The following is a 24037-nucleotide window of genomic DNA, read 5'->3' on the forward strand; positions in this document are numbered from 1 at the left end:
ATGACGGATGGTAAAAGCTCTTCTGTTAAGGTCTCAGACAGACATGAGGAACATGTTATTGGAAACTGGAGGAAAAGCGATCCTTGTTATAACGTGGTAAAGAGCTTTGCTGAACTGTGTTCATGTCCTAGTGTTTTGTGGAAAGGAGAACTTGTGAGTGATGAAATTGGATATATAGCTGAGGAAATTTCTAAGCCAAGTGTTTAAGGAGTGGCCTGGTTCTTTTTGAATGCTTATAGTAAAATGTGAAAAGAGAGAACGACTTAGAGATGGAATTGTTAACCAAAGAGGATGCAGAAATGGAAATTTTTTGGCCTATCCATATTGAAAGAAATGAGAAAGCTTGTTCCAGAGAGAACAGGGTGTGGCCAAGCCACCTTGTGATTAAGAGATTAGTATGGGTTTGAACCACAGACTGAATCAGCCACCCCAGCAGGAAAAGTCTGTTTGAACTGAAGAAGAAGGAATGAGGAAGGCTGTTGGACTTAGATTTTACAGGACAGGACTATAAGGCTGTGAACATGGGCTATTCTTCAAGACAAGGAAAGAAGGACCATAAACGTAATTCAGAGATCATCAAGGCTCCACAGCTAACATTGTTCTCAATGGTGAAAAGCTGAAAGCATTCCCTCTAAGATCAGGAACAAGGCAAGGATGTCCATTGTCACTACTTTTATTCAACATAGCTTTGGAAGTCCTAGCCATGACAATCAGAAAAGAAAAACAAATAAAAGGAATCCAAATTGGAAAAGAAGAAGTAAAACTTTCACTGTTTGCAGATGACACGATACTATACATAGAAAATCCTAAAGATGCTACCAGAAAACTACTAGAGCTCATCAATGAATTCGGTAAAGTTTCAGGATATAAAATTAATACACAGAAATCTCTTGCATTTGTAAACACTAACAATGAATGATCAGAAAGGGAAATCAAGGAAAATCACATCATAAAGAATAAAATACCTAGGAATAAACCTACCTAAGGAGACAAAAGAACTCTACTCTGAAAACTATAAGATGCTGATGAAAGAAATCAGAGATGACACAAACAGATGGAAGGATATACCATGTTCTTGGATTAGAAGAATCAATATTGTCAAAATAACCATACTACCCAAAGCAATCTACAGATTCAATGTAATCCCTATAAAATTACCAACAGCATTTTTCACAAAACTAGAACAAAAAATTCTAAAATTTATATAGAAACACAAAAAAACCCTGAATAGCCAAAGCAATCCTGAAAAAGAAAAACAGAGCTGAAGGAATCACACTCCCTGACTTCAGACTACACTACAAGGCTACAGTAATCAAAACAGTATGGTACTGGCACAAAAACAGACACACAGATCAATGGGACAGGACAGAAAGCCCAGAAATGAACTCACGCACCTATGGTCAATTAATCTCTGACAAAGGAAGCAACAGTGTACAATGGAGAAAAAAACAGTCTCTTCAACAAGTGGTGCTGGGAAAACTGGACAGCTACATGTAAAAAATGAAATTAGAACACTCTCTAACACCATACACAAAAGTAAACTCAATGAGCCACAACTACTGACCCTGCACTCTAGAGCCCGCGAGCCTGCGCTCTAGAGCCTGCGAGCCACAACTACTGAGCCCGCATGCCAAAACAACTGAAGCCCACATGCCTAGAGCCCGTGCTCTGCAACAAGAGAAGCCACCGCAATGAGAAGCCCACACACCGCAACAAAGAGTAGCCCCCTCTCTCCGCAACTAGAGAAAGCCCAAGTGCAGCAATGAAGACCCAACGCAGCCAAAAATAAATAAATTAATTAATTATTTAAAAAGAAAAAGGAAACTCAAAATGGATCAAAGACCTAAATGTAAGGCCAGACACTATAAAACTCTTAGAGGAAAACACAGGCAGAACACTTTTTGACATTAATCGCAGAAATATCTTTTTTGATCCACCTCCTACAGTAATGAAAATAAAAAAAAATAGGGGCTTCCCTGGTGGCTCAGTGGTTAAGAACCCACCTGCCAATGGAGGGGACACAGTTTCAAGCCCTGGTCCAGGAAGATCCCACATGCCACGGAGCAACTAAGTCTGTGTGCCACAACTACTGAGCCTGTGCTCTAGAATCCGTGAGCCACAACTACTGAGCCCGTGCACCACAACTACTGAAGCCTGCACACCTAGAGCCCATGCTCTGCAACAAGAGAAGCCACCGCAGTGAGAAGCCCGCACACCACAACAAAGAGTAGCCCCCACTCGCCGCAACTAGAGAAGCTCGCACACAGCAACGAAGACCCAACACAGTTAAAAATAAATAAAATAAATTCAAAAAATAAAATAAACAAATGGGACCTAAGTAAACTTAAAAGCTTCTGCACAGCAAAGGAAACCATAAACAAAATGAAAAGACAACCCACAGAATGGGAAAAAATATTTGCAAAGGAAGCAACTGACAAGGAATTAATCTCCAAAATATACAAACAGCTCATGCAGCTCTATGTCAAAAAATGAACACCACAATCAAAAAATGGGCAGGGGCTTCCCTGGTGGCGCAGTGGTTGAGAGTCCGCCTGCCGAGGCAGGGGACACGGGTTCGTGCCCCGGTCCGGGAAGATCCCGCATGCTGCGGAGCAGCTGGGCCCGTGAGCCATGGCCGCTGAGCCTGCGCGTCCGGAGCCCGTGCTCCGCAACGGGAGAGGCCACAGCAGTGAGAGGCCCGCGTACCGCAAAAAAAAAAAAAAAAAAAAAATGGGCAGAAGATCTAAATAGACATTTCTCCAAAGAAGATATACAGATGGCCAAAAAGCACATGAAAAGATGCTCAACATCACTTATCATCAGAGAAATGCAAATCAAAACTACAATGAGGTATCACCTCACACAGGTCAGAACGGCAACCATCATAAAGTCTACAAACAATAAATGCTGGAGAGGGTGTGGAGAAAAGGGAACCCTCTTGCACTGTTGGTAGGAATGTAAATTGATATAACCACTATGGAGAACAGTATGGAGGTTCCTTAAAAAACTAAAAATAGAACTACCATATGATCCAGCAATCCCACTATTGGGCATACATCTGGAGAAACACCATAATCCAAAAGGATACGTGCACCCCAATGTTCATTGCAGCACTGTTTACAATAGCCAAGAAATACATGGAAGCAACCTAAGTGTCCATCAACCGAGGAATGGATAAAGAAGATGTGGTACATACAATGGAATATTACCCAGCCATAAAAAGAATGAAATAATGCCATTTGCAGCAACATGGATGGACCTAGAGATTATCATACTAAGTGAAGTAAGTCAGAGAAAGACAAATATCATATGATATCGCTTATATGTGGAATCTAAAAAAAGGTACAAATGAACTAATTTACAAAGTATAAAGAGTCACAGATGCAGAAAACAAACTTATGGTTACCGGGGAGGAAGGGGGAGAGGGATAAACTGGGAGATTGGGATTGACATATACACACTACTATATATAAAACAGATAACTAATAAGGACCTATTGTATAGCACAGGGAACCTACTCAATACTCTGTAATGACCTATATGGGAAAAGAATCTAAAAAAGAGTGGATATATGTATATGTATAACTGATTCACTTTGCTGTACAGCAGAAACTAACACAGCATTATAAATCAACTATACTCCAATAAAAATTTTTTTAAAAAAAGAGAGAGAGAGATCATTAGGGCTGCCTCCTCAGTTTCAAAAAGTGGTAGATGGGTGGGGTTATTGCCTGGGTTTCAACAGGCCAGATGACCGACCTCTGCCTAAATCAAAGTGGTACTGCCCAAAGCTATGGGGGCTCTATCCTGCCCAGCAGAGCCACGGGGGCATGGCTACCTCCACCTAGATTTAGAAAGATGAAGCAACCTGGAGCCATGGGTCCACAACCCAAGCAGAGGGTCACTTGAGGGCAAGGTCGCTGAAGGAAGCCACTACTAGGGCAGTGCCAGTGAAGCCATCAGGCCACCCTTGGGGCCCCAGACTGGTAGAACCACCAGCATGCAATTGCAACCCATGAGAGCTGCTGTGTGGCTACACCCAATAAAGCCATGGGAGGTGAGCATATCCCAGTATGTCCAGAGGGTGAGACCACCCCCACACCATGCCTCAGGTGGGTCTGGAAGGTAAGACCTCTGCCCCACAGAGCAGAACATCTAATTAAAGAAGATTGTTCTCAAGCTTTAAGATTTAATGTTGTTTGTCTTCTGGGGTTTTGGACTTGCTTGGAATCTGTTACCCTTCTTTCTCTCCTATTTCTCCCTTTTGGAATGAAATGTCTGTTCTATACCTGTCCCATCATTGTATTTTGGAGGCACATAATTTGTTTGATTTCACAGGATCACAGCTAGGGGGAATTTTCTTAGAATGAATCATACCTTGAGTCTCACCCATATCTGATTAAGATGGTATTTAGAATTAGGAGTTTGAGATTAACAGATGCACACTACTATGTATAAAACAGATAAAAAAACAAGGACCCACTGGATAGCACAGGGAACTATATTCAATATCTTGTAATAACCTATAGTGGAAAAGAATCTGAAAAAGAATATATGTGTGTGTGTGTGTGTGTGTGTGTGTGTGTGTGTGTGTGTATCTGAATCACTTTGCTGTAACACCTGAAATTAGCACAACATTGTAAATCAACTATACTTCAATTTTAAAAAAATATGGTATTTATATGAAATTTTATTCTTTAGACTTTTCTGTTTGTGTCCCCCCAGTTTCACATGTTGAAATTCTAACACTCAAAATGATGGTGTTAAAAGGTGGGACCTTTGGAAGGTCACTAGGTCATGAGAGCGGGGCCCTCACAAATGAGATTAGTGCCCTAGATCCCACAGAGCTCCCTGAGTCCTTCTGCCGAGTGAGGATATAATGATAAGTCTGCAACCCAGGAAAGTACCCTCACCCAATGTTGCTGGTGCCCTGATCTCAGATTTCCAGCCTCCAGAACTGTGAGAAATAAATTTCCATTGTTTATGAGCACACAGTTTGTGACATTTTGTTATAGCAGCCTGAATGGACTAAGACAAGGACTATACAAATATCTTGTCAGATTTCTCTTTCTGAAGTGTTTGATTTTTAGTGATAACAGTGAGGGCAGAAGCCTTGTCTGTCTGCCTCACTGTTACACACCCTAATACAGCTCTTTATACATAATAGGTATTCAATATATTATAAATTATTGAATGAAATGACATCTGTAAAGCACTATGCCTGTATGAAGGATAGCAGCATTATTTTTACCACTGTCAAATAACTTTTTTCTGTTCCTATGGCATTTACTTTCTACCTTGTACTATTTTCACAACTATACTGTAAGTTGCTTGAAGACATATTTCATGTGTGAGTACCCTTTATATCCTCCGTAACACCATATCTTTGCACATACCATTCACTCAGTAAAATTCTAAAAGCTTGCCAGCAAGAAATAACCTTACAAAAAATGATTTTTCCATTATAAAAAGCATTACACACACACAGCATTTCACAGGACTCGGTATATAAGGTTACAAATAAACTGAATTTGCTGGACGTGAAAATTATATGGACATGCCTTTGAATACAGTGAGTTAATTAAAAGCGTATGTCCAAAAAGTATTTTTGCTTTTTTAATTTAAAAGGGGTAGTCCTTGAAATATTAATATAGGGAAAAGTGGAAAGAGCACTGAACTTGGAGGCAGGAAGGCCTAAATCAGAATCCAGATTTCACTACTTATAAGCTGTGTAATGATGGGTAAGACATTTACCTTCCTGAGTCTGCATTCCTTACCTGTAAAGTGAGATAACACTTATCTCATACTATTTATGTGACGATTAAACAGAAAAGTGTCCAGCACAGTATCTAATACTTAATGGGTGTTCAATGAATATTTATACAGAAAAATTTAAAGCTGTGTATTTCTACCACATGTATTACTTTTATGAATAACTTTAAGTTAGCAAGGTTTAGTTGAAAATGAACTAACTATAGATTTAAGACACTGGGTTCTAGTTCTAATTCTACTATTTACCAACAATTTGGCATTGGGCTCTAAAATTCTTAATTCCCTATTAAAATAGGGATAATATAACCTATTCTACCTACCTGACAGGAAGTTATGAGGATAAAAAACAAAAAAAATGTAAAAGTGATGTGAAAGAGCTGTTGGTGTTTCATTAATTAGAAATACGTGGTAGTGGGCTTCCCTGGTGGCACAGTGGTTGAGAGTCCGCCTGCCGATGCAGGGGACATGGGTTCGTGCCCCAGTCTGGGAGGATCCCACATGCCGCGGAGCGGCTGGGCCCGTGAGCCATGGCCACTGAGCCTGCGCGTCCGGAGCCTGTGCTCCGCAGCGGGAGAGGCCACGACAGTGAGAGGCCCGCGTACCGCAAAAAAAAAAAAAAAAAAAGAAATACGTGGTAGCAGTTGTGGTGTTATAATTTGAATGATAAAAATAAAAGCCATGAATGTCCCAAAACAGGGGATTGTCTAAATATTTAAAGAGATACCATATATTCATTAAAAATATACATAGATGGGTTAAATAATAATATTGAGGCTTTGCTTCAACATAACATAGGAGAGGAGAAGTAGGTCAGGGTATAAGTGAAACAGGATTGGTCCCGATTTAATAACCATTAAAGCTGGGTGGGGCTTCCCTGGTGGCGCAGTGGTTGGGAGTCCACCTGCCGATGCAGGGGACACGGGTTCGTGCCCTGGTCTGGGAGGATCCCACATGCCGTGGAGCGGCTGGGCCCGTGAGCCATGGCCGCTGAGCCTGCGCGTCCGGAGCTTGTGCTCCGCAACGGGAGAGGCCATAGCAGGGAGAGGCCATAGCAGTGAGAGGCCCGCGTACTGCAAAAAAAAAAAAAAAAAAAAAAAAAAAAAAGCTGGGTGATGTGTACCTGGGGTCCATTATAATATTCTGCTCACTTTTATATGTTTGAAACTTTAATAAAAAGTTTTTAAAAATATGTAAATGACATATTGAAAGATACATGTAAATGAAATGTAGTGTAATTAAATAATATATGTAAATATATGCTAGTTAAGAGGTCATTAGTGACTTTTGTGAGTTCAGCTGTAATGTGAGGAAGCAAGGACACAAGTTGGAATGGAAGAGTCTGAGTAAATTAAAGTGACTGTTTAGGGTTAGACAGCCACCCAAAATGGCCACCATCAATTCCTTTCCTGCCTGTAAGTACATGTCACTTCTCTCACTGAAAGGTGAGGTCTCCTGTCCCTTCTCTTGACTCTGTGATGGCTTTGTGACCTGCCTTAACACATAGAATGAAGTGGAAGTGACATCGTGCCATTTTGGGTCTAGCCTTTAAAACATATTTATACTTATATTTTTTCTTTTTATGAAAACACAGTTATATATATTACAAATTAAAAGTCTGCTGCTGTTGCAAAGCCATGGCAGACTAAGGAGTTGTTGAGGGCTAAATTATTCTCCAAGGTGAAAGATTTCCTTCAGTTGTATTAATATATCTACCCAAAATGTGATTCCATCACACCCTATCCCAACGTATCCCCACACCACCTCAGGCTTTCAAAGTAGGCAGTTTCATGATTATGTTGGAAAAACCACTAGTTCTCTTTAGGAAAGACGGGGCAATTGAAGTCTTTCTGGTTGCCTGACATTCTCCCATTTTATGGCTTATACTGGACTTACACATTTAACATCGTCTAGCATCTTCAATGCTAAATAATTACCTAAATTCCAAGAGCTTGACTGAAAGCTTAAATTGAAGGTGCTGTTTTTTAAGTTCTAGAAAATGCTCATTCTCTAAAGAGTGCTCTCTAAAGAAAAATCAGTGCTGGCCATCCTAACAGTTTCAGCAGTTCCTGTTTTGATGCTGAGCTCTCCATTGCTATTTGTTTCCATCCTTTCCTTCACCAACCCCCTACCACAATGCCACCTTATATAGAGGGTTTTTTTTTTTTTTTGTAATTATCACCAACTCCCTAATGTTTCCTTGATACATTCGGTTTCAAGCTTTATTGTTACAATATAAAGTATTTTTGCTGGCCTTAAAAAAAAAAAGAGTTAAGGACAATCACTTAAAAGAACAGAAATTCAGTCCATAGCTTCCAAAGCATCAGAGAGGAAAAAAAGCATGGGAACAGGGAGGTAATGAAAACTTCATCAATATGATACATAGAAATAATACATTTAGTGTGATTTCAGATACATTTAAAGAGGCCATATGTTAGGTGATAAAATCAGTCTTAATAAATTTAAGAGGGTTGAAATCACATCAAGCATCTTTTCTGACCACAATAATATGAAAACAGAAATTGATTACATGAAAACTGAAAAAATTCACAAATATGTGGAGATTAAACAACATGCTACTGAAAACCACATGGGCCAAAGAAAAAATCAAAAGAGAAATAAAAAAATACCTGGAGTAAATGAAAATGGACATGTAACATACCAAAATCCATGGGATGCCGTAAAAGCAATTCTACGAGGGATGTTCACAGCAATAAATGTCTACTTCAAGAAACAAGAAAAGTCTCAAATAAACAACCTACACCTCAAGGAACTAGAAAAAGAGGAACAAAGTCCAAAGTTAATAAAAGGAAAGAAATAAAGATTAGAGGAGAAATAAATTGGAGACTAAAAAGACAGTAGAAAAGATCAATACACCTAAGAGTTGATTCTTTGAAAAGATAAAGAAAACTGACAAACCTATAGCTAGACTCACCAAGAAAACAAGAGAGAGGACTCAAATAAATAAAATCAGAAATGAAAGAGGAGATAATACCACTGATACCACAGAAATAAAAAGAATCATAAGAGACTACTATGAAAAATTACATGCCAAAAAATAGAGCAACCTAGAAGAAATGGATAAATTTGTAGAAACATACAGCCTACAAAAATTGAATTATGATGAAAAAGAAAATCTGAACAGATGGATTACTAGTAAGGAGACTGAATCAGTAATCAAAACTCTCCCAACAAACAAAAGTCCAGGACCAGATGGCTTCACTGGTGAATTCTACCAAGCATTCAAAGAATTAATACCAATCCTTCTCAAACTCTTAAAAAACAGAAGAGGAAGGAACTCTTCCAAACTCATTTTACAAGGCCAGCATTATCCTGATACCAAAACCAATCAAGGATGTCACAAGAAAAGAAAATTATAGGCCAATGTCCCTGATGAACACAGATGCAAAAATCCTCAACAAAATATTAACAAACCAAATTCAACAATACATTAAAAGGATCATACACTACGATCAAGTGGGATTTATTCTAGGGATGTGTGGATGATTCAACATCCACAAATCAGTCCATGTGATACACCACATTAACAAAATGAAGGATAAAAATCATATGATCATGGGACTTCCCTGGTGGCGCAGTGGTTGGGAGTCTGCCTGCCAATGTGGGGGACACGGGTTCGAGTGCTAGTCCGGGAAGATCCCACATGCTGCGGAACAACTAAGCCCGTGTACCATAACTACTGAGCCTGCGCTCTAGACCCACAAGCCACAACTACTGAGCCCATGCTCCACAATAGGAGAAGCCACCGCAGTGAAAAGCACGTGCACTGCAACGAGGAGTGACCCCCGCTTGCTGCAGCTAGAAAGAGCCTGCATGCAGCAACGAAGATCCAACACAGCCAGAAATAAATAAATAAAAATAAATAAATAAAAAAGTTAAAAAAATGTATAACCCAGTAATTTCCAAAATATACACAGCTCATACAATTCAATATCAAAAAAAAATGAACAACCCAATCAAAAAATGGGCAGAGACCTAAATAGATATTTCTCCAAGGGAGACATACAGATGGCCAACAGGCACATGAAAAGATGCTCAACACTGCTAATTATTAGAGAAATGCAAATCAAAACCACAATGAGTTATCACCAGTCAGAACGGCTATCATCAAAAACCCTACAAGTAAATGCTGGAGAGGGTGTAGAGAAGAGGGAGCCCTCCTACACTGTTCTTGGGAATGTAAATTGGTGTAACCACTATGGAAAACAGTATGGAGGCTCCTTAAAAAACTAAAAATAGAGCTACCATATGATCCAGCAATCCCACTCTTGGACATATATCTGGAAAAGATGAAAACTCCAATCTGAAAAGATACATGTACCCCAATGTTCACTGAAGCACTATTTACAATAGCCAAGATATGGAAGCAACCTAAGTGTTCATCAACAGATGAATGGATAAAGAAGATGTGGGGTGTGTGTGTGTGTGTGTGTGTAATGTATATATATATATATACACACACACACACATATATATATATAGGAACATTACTCAGCCATAAAAAAAGAATGAAATATTGCCATTTGCAGCAATATGGATGGAGCTAGAGATTATCATACTAAGTGAAGTCAGAGAAAGACAAATATTATAGGATATCACTTATATGTGGAATCTAAAAAATAATACAAATGAATCTATTTACAAAACAAAAACAGACACACAGACATAGAAAACAAGCTTATGGTTACCAAAGGGGAAAGGGAATGGGGGGGGAGATCAATCAGGACTATGGGATTAACAGATAGACACTACTATATATAAAAGAGATAAGCAACAAGGATTTACTGTATGACACAGCGAACAATATCCAATATTCAATATTTGTAATAACCTATAATGGAAAAGAATCTGAAAAAGAATATATATGTATATATTCTGTATATACACACAGACACACACATATATATAACAGAAGCACTTTGCTGTACACCTGAAACTAACACAATATTGTAAATCAACTATACTTCAAAACAAAACAAAAAAAACCCCAAAGTATATAACCCAGAAGGCTTGATTCTTTTTGATATACTCTGAAAACACAAAATAAATTATTTTGTTTAGAAAGTGATTTCCATGGAAACATCCTATTAAGAAGATCTCCTCCCAAAGACTAAGTCCATCTATTTCACAATTTGATTTAATTTTTGTTTTTTTATGTTGATCAAAGCCATAAATACACATTGTGTCAACCAGTTTCATAAGATTTTTTAATAAAATAATTGTACTCTTTTGGTCAATGCTCTTATTATTTCCTTAAGTGTTCTAAATAACATGCTTCTATTTCTGTTGACTTCTTCAGTTTAGTGACTTCCTACTTACTTCCTTCATGGAGAATGAAGATTTAGCTCTTTGATCTCCTTGCCATCAACACAGGTACACTCCCATTCTTCCAATATGTTTATATCTTACCTTTGGTTAAATCGCTGTTCTTCATTAGTATTATTGTGACTATGTATGATAGTCAAAGAGGAACCATGGAGTAGACTGTGGTTACTTTTTCCTTTGCTACATAACTTTTCTCCCTAAAGTGTGTTGTTCTTTTATTTACTTAGCTTTCTATGAACTTAATAGTTCAACTCCAAATTCACACCACTGTCTAAATCATCTCTCAAGATGCTCATTCACATCTAATTTTCCACCAATTTCATCTTCCTGAAGCTGCTCCTAAAGCCTCTGACCTGTGTCAATACAGACTGGCTCCTCTTTCTGCCTGGGCACTGCTGTCTTCTTGGGAATGCCCTTCAACTTCCTCCCACATTGAATCTCCTATTTACTATATCTTATGCCTTCCTCTTTTTTGGTTTACTTCTTCCTTTTAATGGAGCATATCCTTCCGGAGATTCCTCAGAAAGGTTACCGGACCCTGAATGTCTTAAAAATCTCTTTATTCTACCTTCAGATAAAATTCATAACTGGCCTCAGTACAGAATTCTGAGTTTGATGTCACTTTCCTTCAGAATTTTGAATGCATTTTTTCATTATCTCCTAATTTCTAGCGTTGCTTTTGAGAAGTCCAAGCCATTCTAATTCCTGATCCTTTGTATGTGACATGTTTTTTCTCTTGGAAAGCTTGCAGAATCCTTTCTTTGGTCTATACATTCTGAACTTTCATGAGGATGTGCCTTGGGGTGGAACTATTTTTATCTGTTGTGCAAGGCACTTGGTAGACCTGCTCAGTCTGGAATCTTGCATCATTCAATCCTGGGAAACCTCCGTTCATCATTTCACTGATATTCTCCCCTCTAGATTTCCTTTTATCCAGAGCTTGGATATAGTGGACTGGTCCTCTAAATTTCTCTTTTCTCTCCTGTATTCCATCTCTTCAACATCTTTCTCTACTTCCCAGGAACTTACCTTAAGTTTATATCCCAAACTCTTTATTAAATTGACTATTTCTTCTATCATGATTTTAATTTTTCGAGGGTTCTTTTTATTTCCTGAATATTCCTTGTTTCATGGATGCAATACCTTTTCTCTCTGGGAATATTAAATGATAGGATTTTATTTGTTTTGTTTCTTTTTTCCCTGCATAGGCGATATTAGTTTTTTCTGATTGGTTGTTCTCTATCTTCCGTGTTAGAGGCCTTCATCAGATGTCTGGTCATTCATGAGATGCCCACTGATGTTTAAAGGTAAGGAACTAAAAAGCTGACTAGAAGCTTTTACACATATATGGAGCTTGCTGATCATGAACTTTAATATTAGGTGATCTGGCTAGACTTTCTGTTGGAGAACCACTGATGTCAGCATTATTACCTCTTTCCACCTGGGCTGACAAGATTACCCAGAGACTTTCAAACTCCTCCTGTAGAATTGGCTGTCAGCATTTTAGGAACCATGTAGGAGAAGAAGGCTCGGAGTGGGAGGACAAGTTCACCATTAAATATACGTATTTCACTTGATTCTCTTGTTTTTGGTGAAGCAGAGTGACAGAAACCACAGCCTAGAATAAGGATTGGAGGGTCCTGAACTTCTCCCCTGGGAGCTGAATGCCCTGCACAGCCCTGTAACGACCTACAGGGGGAAGTGAGTGTGGGGCTGGGAATAGTGGGTATTAATGGAAAACACGTGGTCCTTAGAGTCAACTAACTCCCTGAAACCTTCTCACTTATCCCCGTGTGCCAAATGTGCAGCAGCTAAGCATTTACTTCCTGTTAAAAAACTGAAACGTTCTTCTCTTATAATGCTGAATAAATTACTTGGAGGGCTCTAGTCCAACAACTGTGGCATTTATGGGCTCATGGTGTAATAAGCAGTCTCCCACCCACTCATTCTAAAGCAAACATTGACAGTTGACCAGCACTGACTATTTATACACAATTGTTGGTCAGCTTTTCGGATATCTCATTCTTAAATATAAATGGACCACCAAACATCATCAGACATTTGAGAAAAGCTTGCAACCTGAAAACAAACAAACAAACAGACAAACATAAAAGTGGAAAATAATCTCAGAGGAAAGAAAAATAATTCAGGGAAGAGAACTTTTAAAAAATTAGAATTAGTGTTCAGGAACCAGGAATTTTCAATACATTATTTCACAGTCACGTCATAAGACAGAAATCATTATTCCCATTATAAAGATTGGGAAATTGGTGTGTCGAATGAGTATGCCTTGTGTAAGCTAATGCTCCCAGCCAGTGACATGGCTGGGATGTAAGTCTTCACGTTCAGATTCCCTACTGCTCTTTTAGTTGAACCACAGCAGCTTTGGTATTTATAAACTCCACACACAGTGTATAGTTCTACAGAACCATATGAAGATCTGTCCGTGAAACCACAAAATCTTTGCTTGGAAAGCATTTGTCTTTATTTTTTTCCCTTGCATGCTATTCTTTTGGCCTAGGAATCTTTCATTGGTAACTTAAAATCATTAACATTCGTAATAGGAACAACTTTAAGTTGCATGTTCTCAAGAAACCTATTGCAGAAGGAAACACAGGGACAGAGGTATGACCAAGAGAGGCTAAATTTAGAATTTGAGATTCTAACCAAATTCTACCTAAGTAGTCTCTCCCCAGATTTGGGGTTTATTATTTACTTACGTAACATTGGTTGTGGCAGGGGTCACGAATACCCCATAACAGAAACTCAATAAATGTGTGTTGAACAAATAAAAGAAAGGAAAAAATAATGAATGAATGGATGAAGGTTTCAACTCTTTCCAAATAATTATTTAAAAGCAAAGATACATTTTGATAAAACAAAATCACTAAATTTTCACAATCTATGTTAAACATCATAAATACCAAACATTTCACACTGCATAAATGTAAATACACATTAAGTATATCCAATAAAGTTTAGAACACTTTAAAATCAGTTTAGGGACTTCCCTGGTGGCACAGTGGTTAAGAATCTGCCTGCCAATGCAGGGGCCACAGGTTCAATCCCTGGTCCAGGAAGATTCCACATGCTGCAGAGCAACTAAGCCCGTGTGCCACAACTACTAAGCCTGCACTCTAGAGCCTGCGAGCCACAACTACTGAGCCCACGCGCCTAGAGCCTGCACTCTGCAACAAGAGAAGCCACCGCAATGAGAAGCCCGCACACCACAACAAAAGAGTAACCGCCGCTCACCGCAACGAGAAAGTCCATGGAAAGCAACAAAAACCCAACGCGGCCAAAAATAAATTAATTAAAAAAATCAGTTTAAACATAAGCATAGGATGAAAAGCAATACTTTGTTTTTCGAGTGATTGTTTTTATAATCATTCAAACTGGGCAATAACTTTGCAAAATACTAAAAATGAAAAAAAAAGCAATGCAGGAAATACCCATGTAAGTTTTTACTTTCACAATGTAGACTGTAATGTAAAGCTTGGGTCAATTCCACAGCCAATCCATACTAAGTCAGTAAAAGAAACCTGAAATGATCCATATCAGGCCTTGGACAAAAATAAGTCTTTTATGAACAGGCCACTAATACAATAATAAAATGAAGAAGCAAATTCTAAGCCTGGTGCTTTGATTTACCACAGTGAAAGTGCCCTCTGTAGCCAGTGTGAACACAGCAGCAAGTGGCAGAGGGAAAGCTGCCACTGGTCCAGATTTTACACACACACACACACACACACACACACACACACATACATAACACCACCATACGTAACACTCAGTGATCTCATTGTTCCATGCATTGTATACAGATAAACTTATTTAATGAATTGGTTACTACAGGAAGAATACTTTAGAACCTTCAAACTCATTGATGTGGACAGAAATTCCTCATTAAGTATCTCTCTTCTTGATTTTTCCCCATAGAACCCATGAAAGACGCTATCACCATTTAAAAATTTTGTTATTAAAAATAATATCCTCAGTCAATAGCCCAAAAATGAAATTTAAATTAGCCTGAAAAATCTCATTATTAGTATATGTATAATTTTCACTGGGCACTGTGAAATATTAGGTGGGGCAAAAGAGTAACAGGGCATGTGCGGTTTAAATAGGGCAATCACGGTGGTGACTGGACCGTTACATGAAAGCAAATACAATGCTATCCAGATACTCCTTATTCCTAGACGAGAATCCTAGACCACCTCAGGGGAATCATATTCACAAGAGGAAGGTTAAGTGGCAGGAACTGCCAGACAGAAATGCTGTATCAGGTAAAGGCAGCATTAGGTTATGTGGTCCATGCTGATGCCCAGAGGGAAAATTCATATTTTTCACCTTTTCCTTTTCACTGAAAATCTAACCCATAGGAAATAACATTCACTTCAACTGAAAAAGAAACTTTCCCTTTCCCTCCCTGACTCCGAAAATGAACTAGTAATACTGTAAAGTAGGAAAATTACTTAAATCTCAGCTTCCCTAAAGAGTTTATGTTTGGCATACTAGAGATATTTCCAACACCATTCCTTAAATTCCTCTAAAGACCTCTCCCACTTACAGCAGGACTTGCCCAAGACTTCAATAAGGCCTTTTTCTTCACAAGTTCCAATATTCGAAGTTACTTGGAAATTGTAATGGAAAAAACAAATAGGTGAAAAAAATAGTTTTTAAAAAATCCCATGTATTCTCCTAATTCATCTCCAAAAATATACAATGTATATATAATTGAAATCCATCTTGAATTATAAAAACATTCTGAGGTCCTCTCATACATTTTTCCTAAAAAAATTCAGAAAGATGTCTCCCATCAATCTATAATTACATTAGTTTAAGTCATCTCCTTGTACACTTAACCAGTGTGTCCAGTCAGAAGGATACAGGAAAATAATAATGAGTTACTTCTATGTGCCACGTACTCTTTTAGCTGCATCACAAAAAAAGCGTGAAAGATCTAAGGTTTCATGCCAACTCTGCTATTTGCTAGCTGTGTAATATTGGGCCTACTACTCAAATGCTCTCAGTCTTAATGTCAGCATCTGTAGATTGTGGGTAATAATAGTTATGTCATAGAGTTACTGTAGGGTTGAAACTAGCTAATGGTTGTAGTCAAGGCTTAGGAACCATAGTTAGCACCTAGTGTTAGATGCCTCAAATCAGTGCCAAGAAAACAGAACTAAGAACCAGAACTGTAGCAGAAAGGAAAAGCTGGACAGAATTTCTGGCAAAGAGCTGAAGAATCAAATTAATAGTCTCTCAAGAATCTTCAGACTTAGGCCTGCAACCATCTGGAGGGAAGGTATGGAGAACTATTAGGAAGAAGCCTTGGGGCAGACTGGTTCTCACACAAAACTAAAGGTTACAGATGGGACCAGACTATCCTCTAGAACGCAACAGGTGACTCAAGTTGTGTTGGCACGCAGAAGCAATGCAAGAGGGTTTGCTTTGAAAAATACGTAATATTACGTAAACTGTTATTACTACACCCATAAATGCATCCTAACTTACACAGACGTGTGCTGCCAAGCAGATATGGAGTTACATGCTGTGTGGCTGAACAGAGAAGACAGAATAGGTGAGTAGGTAAGAATATCAGAGAAAGCAAAGAATGTGGTAACAAAACTATATTAGAGATGCCATATAGGGTGACAGATAAGCATTCAAGCTCTAAAAATAAAATGTCTATTTTCAAATCTTGGCTCCACCACTTACATTTCAACATGAACTCAGGCAAGGTAAATAAATAATTTTTATGTGCCTTAGTTTCCTCCTGTGTAAATATGAATAATATTAATAGGTACCTCACAGCATTGTTATAAGGATTAAAAAGTTAATATATGGGCTTCCCTGGTGGTGCAGTGGTTAAGAATCCGCCTGCCAATGCAGGGGACACGGGTTTGAGCCCTGGTCCGGGAAGATCCCACATGCTGTGGCGCAACTAAGCCCGCACGCCACACCTACTGAGCCTGCACTCTAGAGCCCGAGCCACAACTACTGAGCCCGCATGCCACAACTACTGAAGCCCACGTGCCTAGACCCTGTGCTCCGCAATGAGAGAAGCCACCACAATGAGAAGCCCACACACTGCAATGAAGAGGCAACTAGAGAAAACCTGAGCACAGCACCGAAGACCCAACACAGCCAAAAATAATTTTTTTTAAAAAAGTTGATATACATAAAGCACTTAGAAGATTGCCTGGCACACGGTAAGCATCATTTTCCTAATCTGTAAACTGGGAACAATAAAACGTATTCATTCATAGGTTGTTATAAGAGCTAAATAAATCATATCTGTAAAGTGCTTAGTACATAATAAATCAATATTTAGTATTTTTATTAAAACATGGGTGGGTACCAAAAATAATTTTTAATCCAGAGAAAAATATTTCATAGTAGAAAATAACAGAAAGTATCATGAAAAGTGTTATTCCCGTTTTGGTGTTGACATTATTTACTGGGAAACCATGAGTAAATTTGGCATGCTTATCCTCTTTCCACTGTACGAAACACATCCGAATCATTCCATCTCTGAGATCTGTCAAAGGATTTAAGACAGATACAAATGACGGAAGACAAAAATCAAGAAGAAGGAGGAGGAGGAGGAGGAGAAGGAGAAGGAGAAAAAGAAACCACAAATAAAACAGCAATTCTGAAATAATATTCCTCTGTGAATTCCTCTATAATTCCTCTGTGAATATTCATTCACTGACAAAAAAGAAAATTTAATAACATAAATTAATCACCAAAAAACTATTTACAATTTTACTTACAGAGAAAACGACACTTTTAAAATTTACAAATGGGCACTCCTAAAGCAATTTGTTACGATAAGCCTTCTGAAGAACAAAACAAATGTTGGCATTAAATTAAGAATTTAAAAGTCAATTAATTGGAACCCAAATAAGCATAACTTCTTATAAAGTCCATAATGAAACCAAGAGAGTAAGTAGTCAACGGAACCAAGAAAATTTTGAGGAGGCTGTGGTCAACAGCTGGCCAACTGTTGAGAGGCTAAGGCACCTGGGATACCTGGAAAGTGTCCAGTGAGGTTTAGCAGCAAGGTTATAATTGGTGATATTGACAAAATCATTGCATATGGGATTGGGATTGTGGAAAATACCAGATAAATCACAGTACAACCCAGGAAATGATTTTTTTCTTTTCTTTTTTTAAATAATAAAACAGCTTTATTGAGAGGTAGGCATCATGTAACCTAAGGATTTGTATCTATCTATCTATATATTTTTTAACATCTTTATTGGAGTATAATTGCTTTACAATGGTGTTTTAGTTTCTGCTTTATAACAAAGTGAATCAGCTATACATATACATATATCCCCATATCTCCTCCCTCTTGCGTCTCCCTCCCACCCTCCCTACACCACCCCTCTAGGTGGTCACAAAGCACCGAGCTGATCTCCCTGTGCTATGCGGCTGCTTCCCACTAGCTATTTTACATTTGGTAGTGTATATATGTCCATGCCACTCTCTCACTTCATCCCAGCTTACCCTTCCCCCTCCCCGTGTCCTCAAGTCCATACTCTACATCTGTGTCTTTATTCCTGTCCTGCCACTAGGTTCATCAGAACCTTTCTTTTTTTTTTTAGATTCCATATATATGTGTCAGCATACGGTATTTGTTTTTCCCTTTCTGACTTACTTCACTCTGTATGACAGTCTCTAGGTCCATCCACCTCACTACAAATAACTCAATTTCGTTTCTTTTATGGCTGAGTAATATTCATTCATTGTATATATGTGCCACATCTTTTTTATCCATTCGTCTGTCGACAGACACTTAGGTTGCTTCCATGTCCTGGCTATTGTAAATAGTGCTGCAATGAACACTGTGGTACACGACTCTTTTTGAATTATTGTTTTCTCAGGGTATATGCCCAGTAGTGGGATTGCTGGGTCATATGGTAGTTCTAGTTTTCATTTTTTAAGGAACCTCCATGCTGTTCTCCATAGGGGCTGTATCAATGTACCTTCCCACCAACAGTGCAAGAGGGTTCCCTTTTCTCCACACCCTCTCCAGCATTTATCGTTTGTAGATTTTTTGATGATGGCCATTCCCACTGGTGTGAGGTGACACCTCATTGTAGTTTTGATTTGGGAGATGATTTTTATAGAGAGAGGAGCAAAAGACAAAGCATAAGTCACTAACTTTGAGTTAGGATAAGCTTCTCCAACTTGGAGATATTCAAACTGGGATTTTTTTCAAGTTATAATTTTTATTCTAACAGTGATAAATAAAGAAAATTGATATTGGGGATTCATTCCACAAAGACTATTACTGGGTCACCCTATGGCCCAAAGTGAGAAGGAGAACTTTAATCTTTCCATCTAACAGCTGTTAATACACAAAAATTTAAGATGATACATACGAAAGGTTAAACCAAACGATGTTTTACTGGATTTTATTACAATTCTTCTGTGCTAAGAGACTCTTGGCTAGCAATGAAAGATTTAACACAATTTTTGGAGATGTTAAAAATCTCCAAAAGGATTTTTCTCCACCCTAAAAGGATTATGCAGACTAGAGTTTAAGAAACCACCTATAAATTCTTCTGATCAGTTCTGAATGACCATTAATACCATTTATCCATCCATCCAGACAGCACTGTCCAACAGAAATATAATGTGAGTTGCAAAAATAATTTAAAATTTTCTAGTACCCGTATTTAAAGTTTAAAAAAGGTAAAATTAATTTTACTATTTTCCATTTAATCTAATATCCAAAATATTATCATTTCAACATGTAATAAATATACAATTATTGCTTAGGTATTACGCATTCTTTTTTTCATACTAAATCTTTGAAATCCGGTGTGTATTTTACATTTCCAACACATCCCAATTTGAACTAGCCTAATTTCCAGTGTTCACCAGCCACTTGAGGCTACTGCCTGCCACATTGGACAGTGCAGGTCTAGAATCCAAGTTCTCTGGAAATAGTAACATGCATAGTCTCCTTCACAGATGTAACTGTAGCATTAAGAACAGTGTCTGGCACAAAATCAGCCCTCAATGAATATTTGTTGAATGAATAAACAAACAAATTAATCTATCAGTTTTATACACATATATTTTTTAAAAATCCTATGACATAAATGAAATTTTAATTACATGATCAGAACTATTAAGAGAAGCATAGAATTATATTAATTCAATTCTATAGTTTAATGATACATAGTCAACACAAATTCCTAAATAGGTGTATACTTCCAAATACAGTATAAACACATTTTACTATCAACAGGGAACGAACAATAATCACTTTAAAGATGATTTTCCTAAACATTTAGTAGATCAAAATGTTGTCACACTACTCTAGTAAAATCAAGTAAATTATAGCTGTTCTCTCTGGAATGAATGAACTCCATATTCATCAAATACACACAATTCTTACATAGCCCACTACTATTTGCAAAGAAGTGTTTTTTGTCTTAATGTCCAATCCATTCTAAAACTGGCAAAATACCCTGAGAAAAGCATAATTCAAAAAGAGACGTGTACCACAATGTTCGTTGCAGCACTATTTACAATAGCCAGGACATGGAACCAACCTAAATGTCCATCAACAGATGAATGGATAAAGAAGATGTGGCACATATATACAATGGAATATTACTCAGCCATAAAAAGAAATGAAATTGAGTTATTTGTAGTGAGGTGGATGGACCTAGAGTCTGTCATACAGAGTGAAGTAAGTCAGAAAGAGAAAGACAAATACTGTATGCTAACACATACATATGGAATTAAAAAAAAAATGTCATGAAGAACCTAGGGATAAAACGGGAATAAAGACACAGACCTACTTGAGAATGGACTTGCGGATATGGGGAGGGGGAAGGGTAAGCTGTGACAAAGCGAAAGAGAGGCATGGACATATATACACTACCAAACGTAAGGTAGATAGATAGTGGGAAGCAGCCGCAGAGCACAGGGAGATCAGCTCGGTGCTTTGTGACCGCCTGGAGGGGTGGGATGGGGAGGGTGGGAGGGAGGGAGATGCATGAGGGAAGGGATGTGGGAATAGATGTATATGTATGACTGATTCACTTTGTTATAAAGCAGAAACTAATAAAAAAAAATTTCTTTAAAGAAAAAAAAAAATGCTAACCATCATCTGATAATGCAGGGTTGCCACAAACATGCATCGAGCAAGTCTATTGGAGCCATTTTTCCAATGGAATTTGCTCACTTTTTGTCTCTGTGTCACATTTTGGTAATTCTTGCAATATATCAAATGTTATCATTATTATTACAGTAAGTCCCCTACATATAAACGAGTTCTGTTCCAAGAGCGCGTTCGTAAGTCTAATTTGTTCGTAAGTCCAACAAAGTTAGCCTAGGCACCCAACTAACACAATCGGCTATATACTGCTGCCTTTACGCTTGCTTCTGGACGTCCTGGGCTTGAAATAAAGATACTGTACTACTGTACTCTACAGAGTACTGTTCAGTAAAGTACACAAAAGCACAACCACTCGTAGCGGATGTACGCACATGACAACGTATGCCAGACACGTGAACTAACTTATGTGATTGGACATGCAAATGCACGTTCACATCTTTGAAAGTTCACAACTTGAAGGTTCATTTGTAGGGGACTTACTGTATATTTGTTACGGTGATCTGTGATCAGTGATCTTTGATGTTACTATTGTAGTTGTTTGGACATTTCATTTTTTAGCAATAAAGTATTTTTAAATTAAAAAAAAAAAAGAAGATGTGGCACATATATACAATGGAATATTACTCAGCCATAAAAAGAAATGAAATTGAGTTATTTGTAGTGAGGTGGATGGACCTAGAGTCTGTCATACAGAGTGAAGTAAGTCAAAAAGAGAAAAACAAATACCGTATGCTAACATATATATACGGAATCCTAAAAAAAAAAAATGGTACTGATGAACCTAGTTGCAGGGCAGGAATAAAGATGTAGACATAGAGAATGGGCTTGAGGACACAGGGTGGGAGGCGGAAGCTTGGGCCAAGTGAGAGTAGCATCGACATATATACACTACTGAATGTAAAATAGTTAGCTAGTGGGAAGCAGCCGCATAGCACAGGGAAATCAGCTCGGTGCTCTGTGATGACCTAGAGGGGTGGGATAGGGAGGGTGGCAGGGAGGCTCAAGAGGGAGGGGATGTGGGTCATATGTATGCACATGGCTGATTCACTTTGGTGTACAACAGAAACTAACAGTATTGTGAAGCAATTATACTTCAATAAAGATCTAAAAAAAATAAAATAAAACTGGCAAAAGAATATGCCAAATATAGCTTCAGATCCCTGACAAAACGTTAAATTATATTCATTATTTTTAAAATGCTTACCCTAGCCTAAAGTACTGAGATTATTTAATATAAATGAAATGGGCCCCAAATAGCTGATGTTTACTAACAAAGGTGAGGGAGGAAAGCTTACCTTCTCTGCTAAGAGCTCTCGTATCTTGCTTGCTTGAACTCTAAATTTCATGAGCTGGGACTCCAGGGCTACACAGCGTTCTTTCCAATCTACTGGTCCTTCTGTCTCAGAAAGCTCTGCCATATTTATTCTAGGAAAGAAAGCATTCAATTGGCATAATATCAATTAGCATTCAGGATAATTCATTAAATCATTGAACACACATATTCTAGTCACCATCTAACGATATCTAGACGCAAGTTTTTAATTCTAAGATAAATTCCAGAACTGGTGAAAGCTCATGGAAAGAACTTAGGGGAGACAAGAGGCCAGGGTTGGAGGCCCAACTGGGTTACATAAACTTTCTGTTTAACTTAACCTTTCCATGTCTCAGCTTATCCAATCTAGAAAAAATGGGGAATGTGGCAATAACAAACCATTTGTCTCATGGGTAGGTTGTAAGGAACAAAATAAATACTGCTGTTCTTAACAACACTTTGGACGATATAACAGCACCACACAAACAGAGTACTGTTATTATTTTAGCTCTGCCCAACAGTTGAGGTAAGATTTTTTAAATCTGTCAGTTCGTAATTTTACCATGTTCTTAAACTTACAGAATTATTACAGTTTTGATTCAATTGGTAGCATCATAGAATAACCTAAAGAAACTTCATATCAGTGCTACAATTATGGCTTTGACTTATAATTATTACTTACCACCACCCTATATTTGTCCAGGTCCAGGCTGTCTTTCTTTTTTTTTTTTTTTTTCCGTCTTTATTGGAGTACAATTGCTTTACAATGGTGTGTTAGTTTCTGCTTTATAACAAAGTGAATCAGTTATACATATACATATGTTCCCATATCTCTTCCCTAAGGCTGTCTTTCAAACCAAAAATCCTTTGGCATATTTAACTGGGCAAAGTATTACGACCCTGGACAAGTTTAGATAATTTTTATTTGGTGTAAGAAGAGAAAACATATAAACATGAAATTTAGAATCACCTACATTAAGTAAATCTGGATCAATGTTTTCCATGATGCTAACCTTCCTTTTGGAGGAGATTAATCCTAGGGAGAAGCATGGTAAAGGGGAAGCCAAGAGGCAGGAGAACTGGTTCTGAAATTCTAAAGTGCAAAAAACTATTGCTTGACTTTGGAAGCACAATTATTTCTAGCTCTGGGATTCATAAAAGTAGTTTTAAATGTTTGTTAATGTTTCATCAGACCATTTTCATAAATGGCTTGATAATGTATTTCTGAATTGCCCTTGCTATGAACTGACAAAATCTGCATTAGGAATGGCTCTTCAGGAGAAGCCAAGTCCTAATCATAGAATATATGTGACAGCAAACTCTCAGAACCCCAGGATAGAACTGCAGTTGAAGCGTATTATTCTGTTCTTCTGTTTTACAAAAATATGTCTCCCTCACAAATCAACCAAGTTTATTTTCCCAATATTTAGTGTAATATAACCCCTTCTTAAATCTATACC

The 24037-nt window shown here is 37.9% G+C and overlaps 1 protein-coding gene across 1 annotated transcript in view; it reads right to left on the reverse strand.

Moving 5' to 3' along the window:
* Positions 1–23710, reverse strand: part of PLEKHH2 (pleckstrin homology, MyTH4 and FERM domain containing H2) — a gene marked incomplete at its 3' end in the record, with an annotated part of 103902 nt that extends 80192 nt beyond the window's left edge. The window contains exons 1-2 of the mRNA XM_079720574.1: positions 23260–23710; positions 22561–22690 (exon numbers count right to left, since the gene is read on the reverse strand). Coding sequence (XP_079576700.1) covers positions 22561–22683 — 123 coding nt within the window. The 5' untranslated portion in view covers positions 22684–22690; positions 23260–23710. The remainder of the gene's footprint in view (positions 1–22560; positions 22691–23259) is intronic.
* Between the last annotated feature and the right edge of the window lie 327 nt (positions 23711–24037).

Source organism: Hyperoodon ampullatus (genome assembly GCF_949752795.1).
Source record: "Hyperoodon ampullatus genome assembly, chromosome: 15".
Classification (NCBI taxonomy): domain Eukaryota; kingdom Metazoa; phylum Chordata; class Mammalia; order Artiodactyla; family Ziphiidae; genus Hyperoodon; species Hyperoodon ampullatus.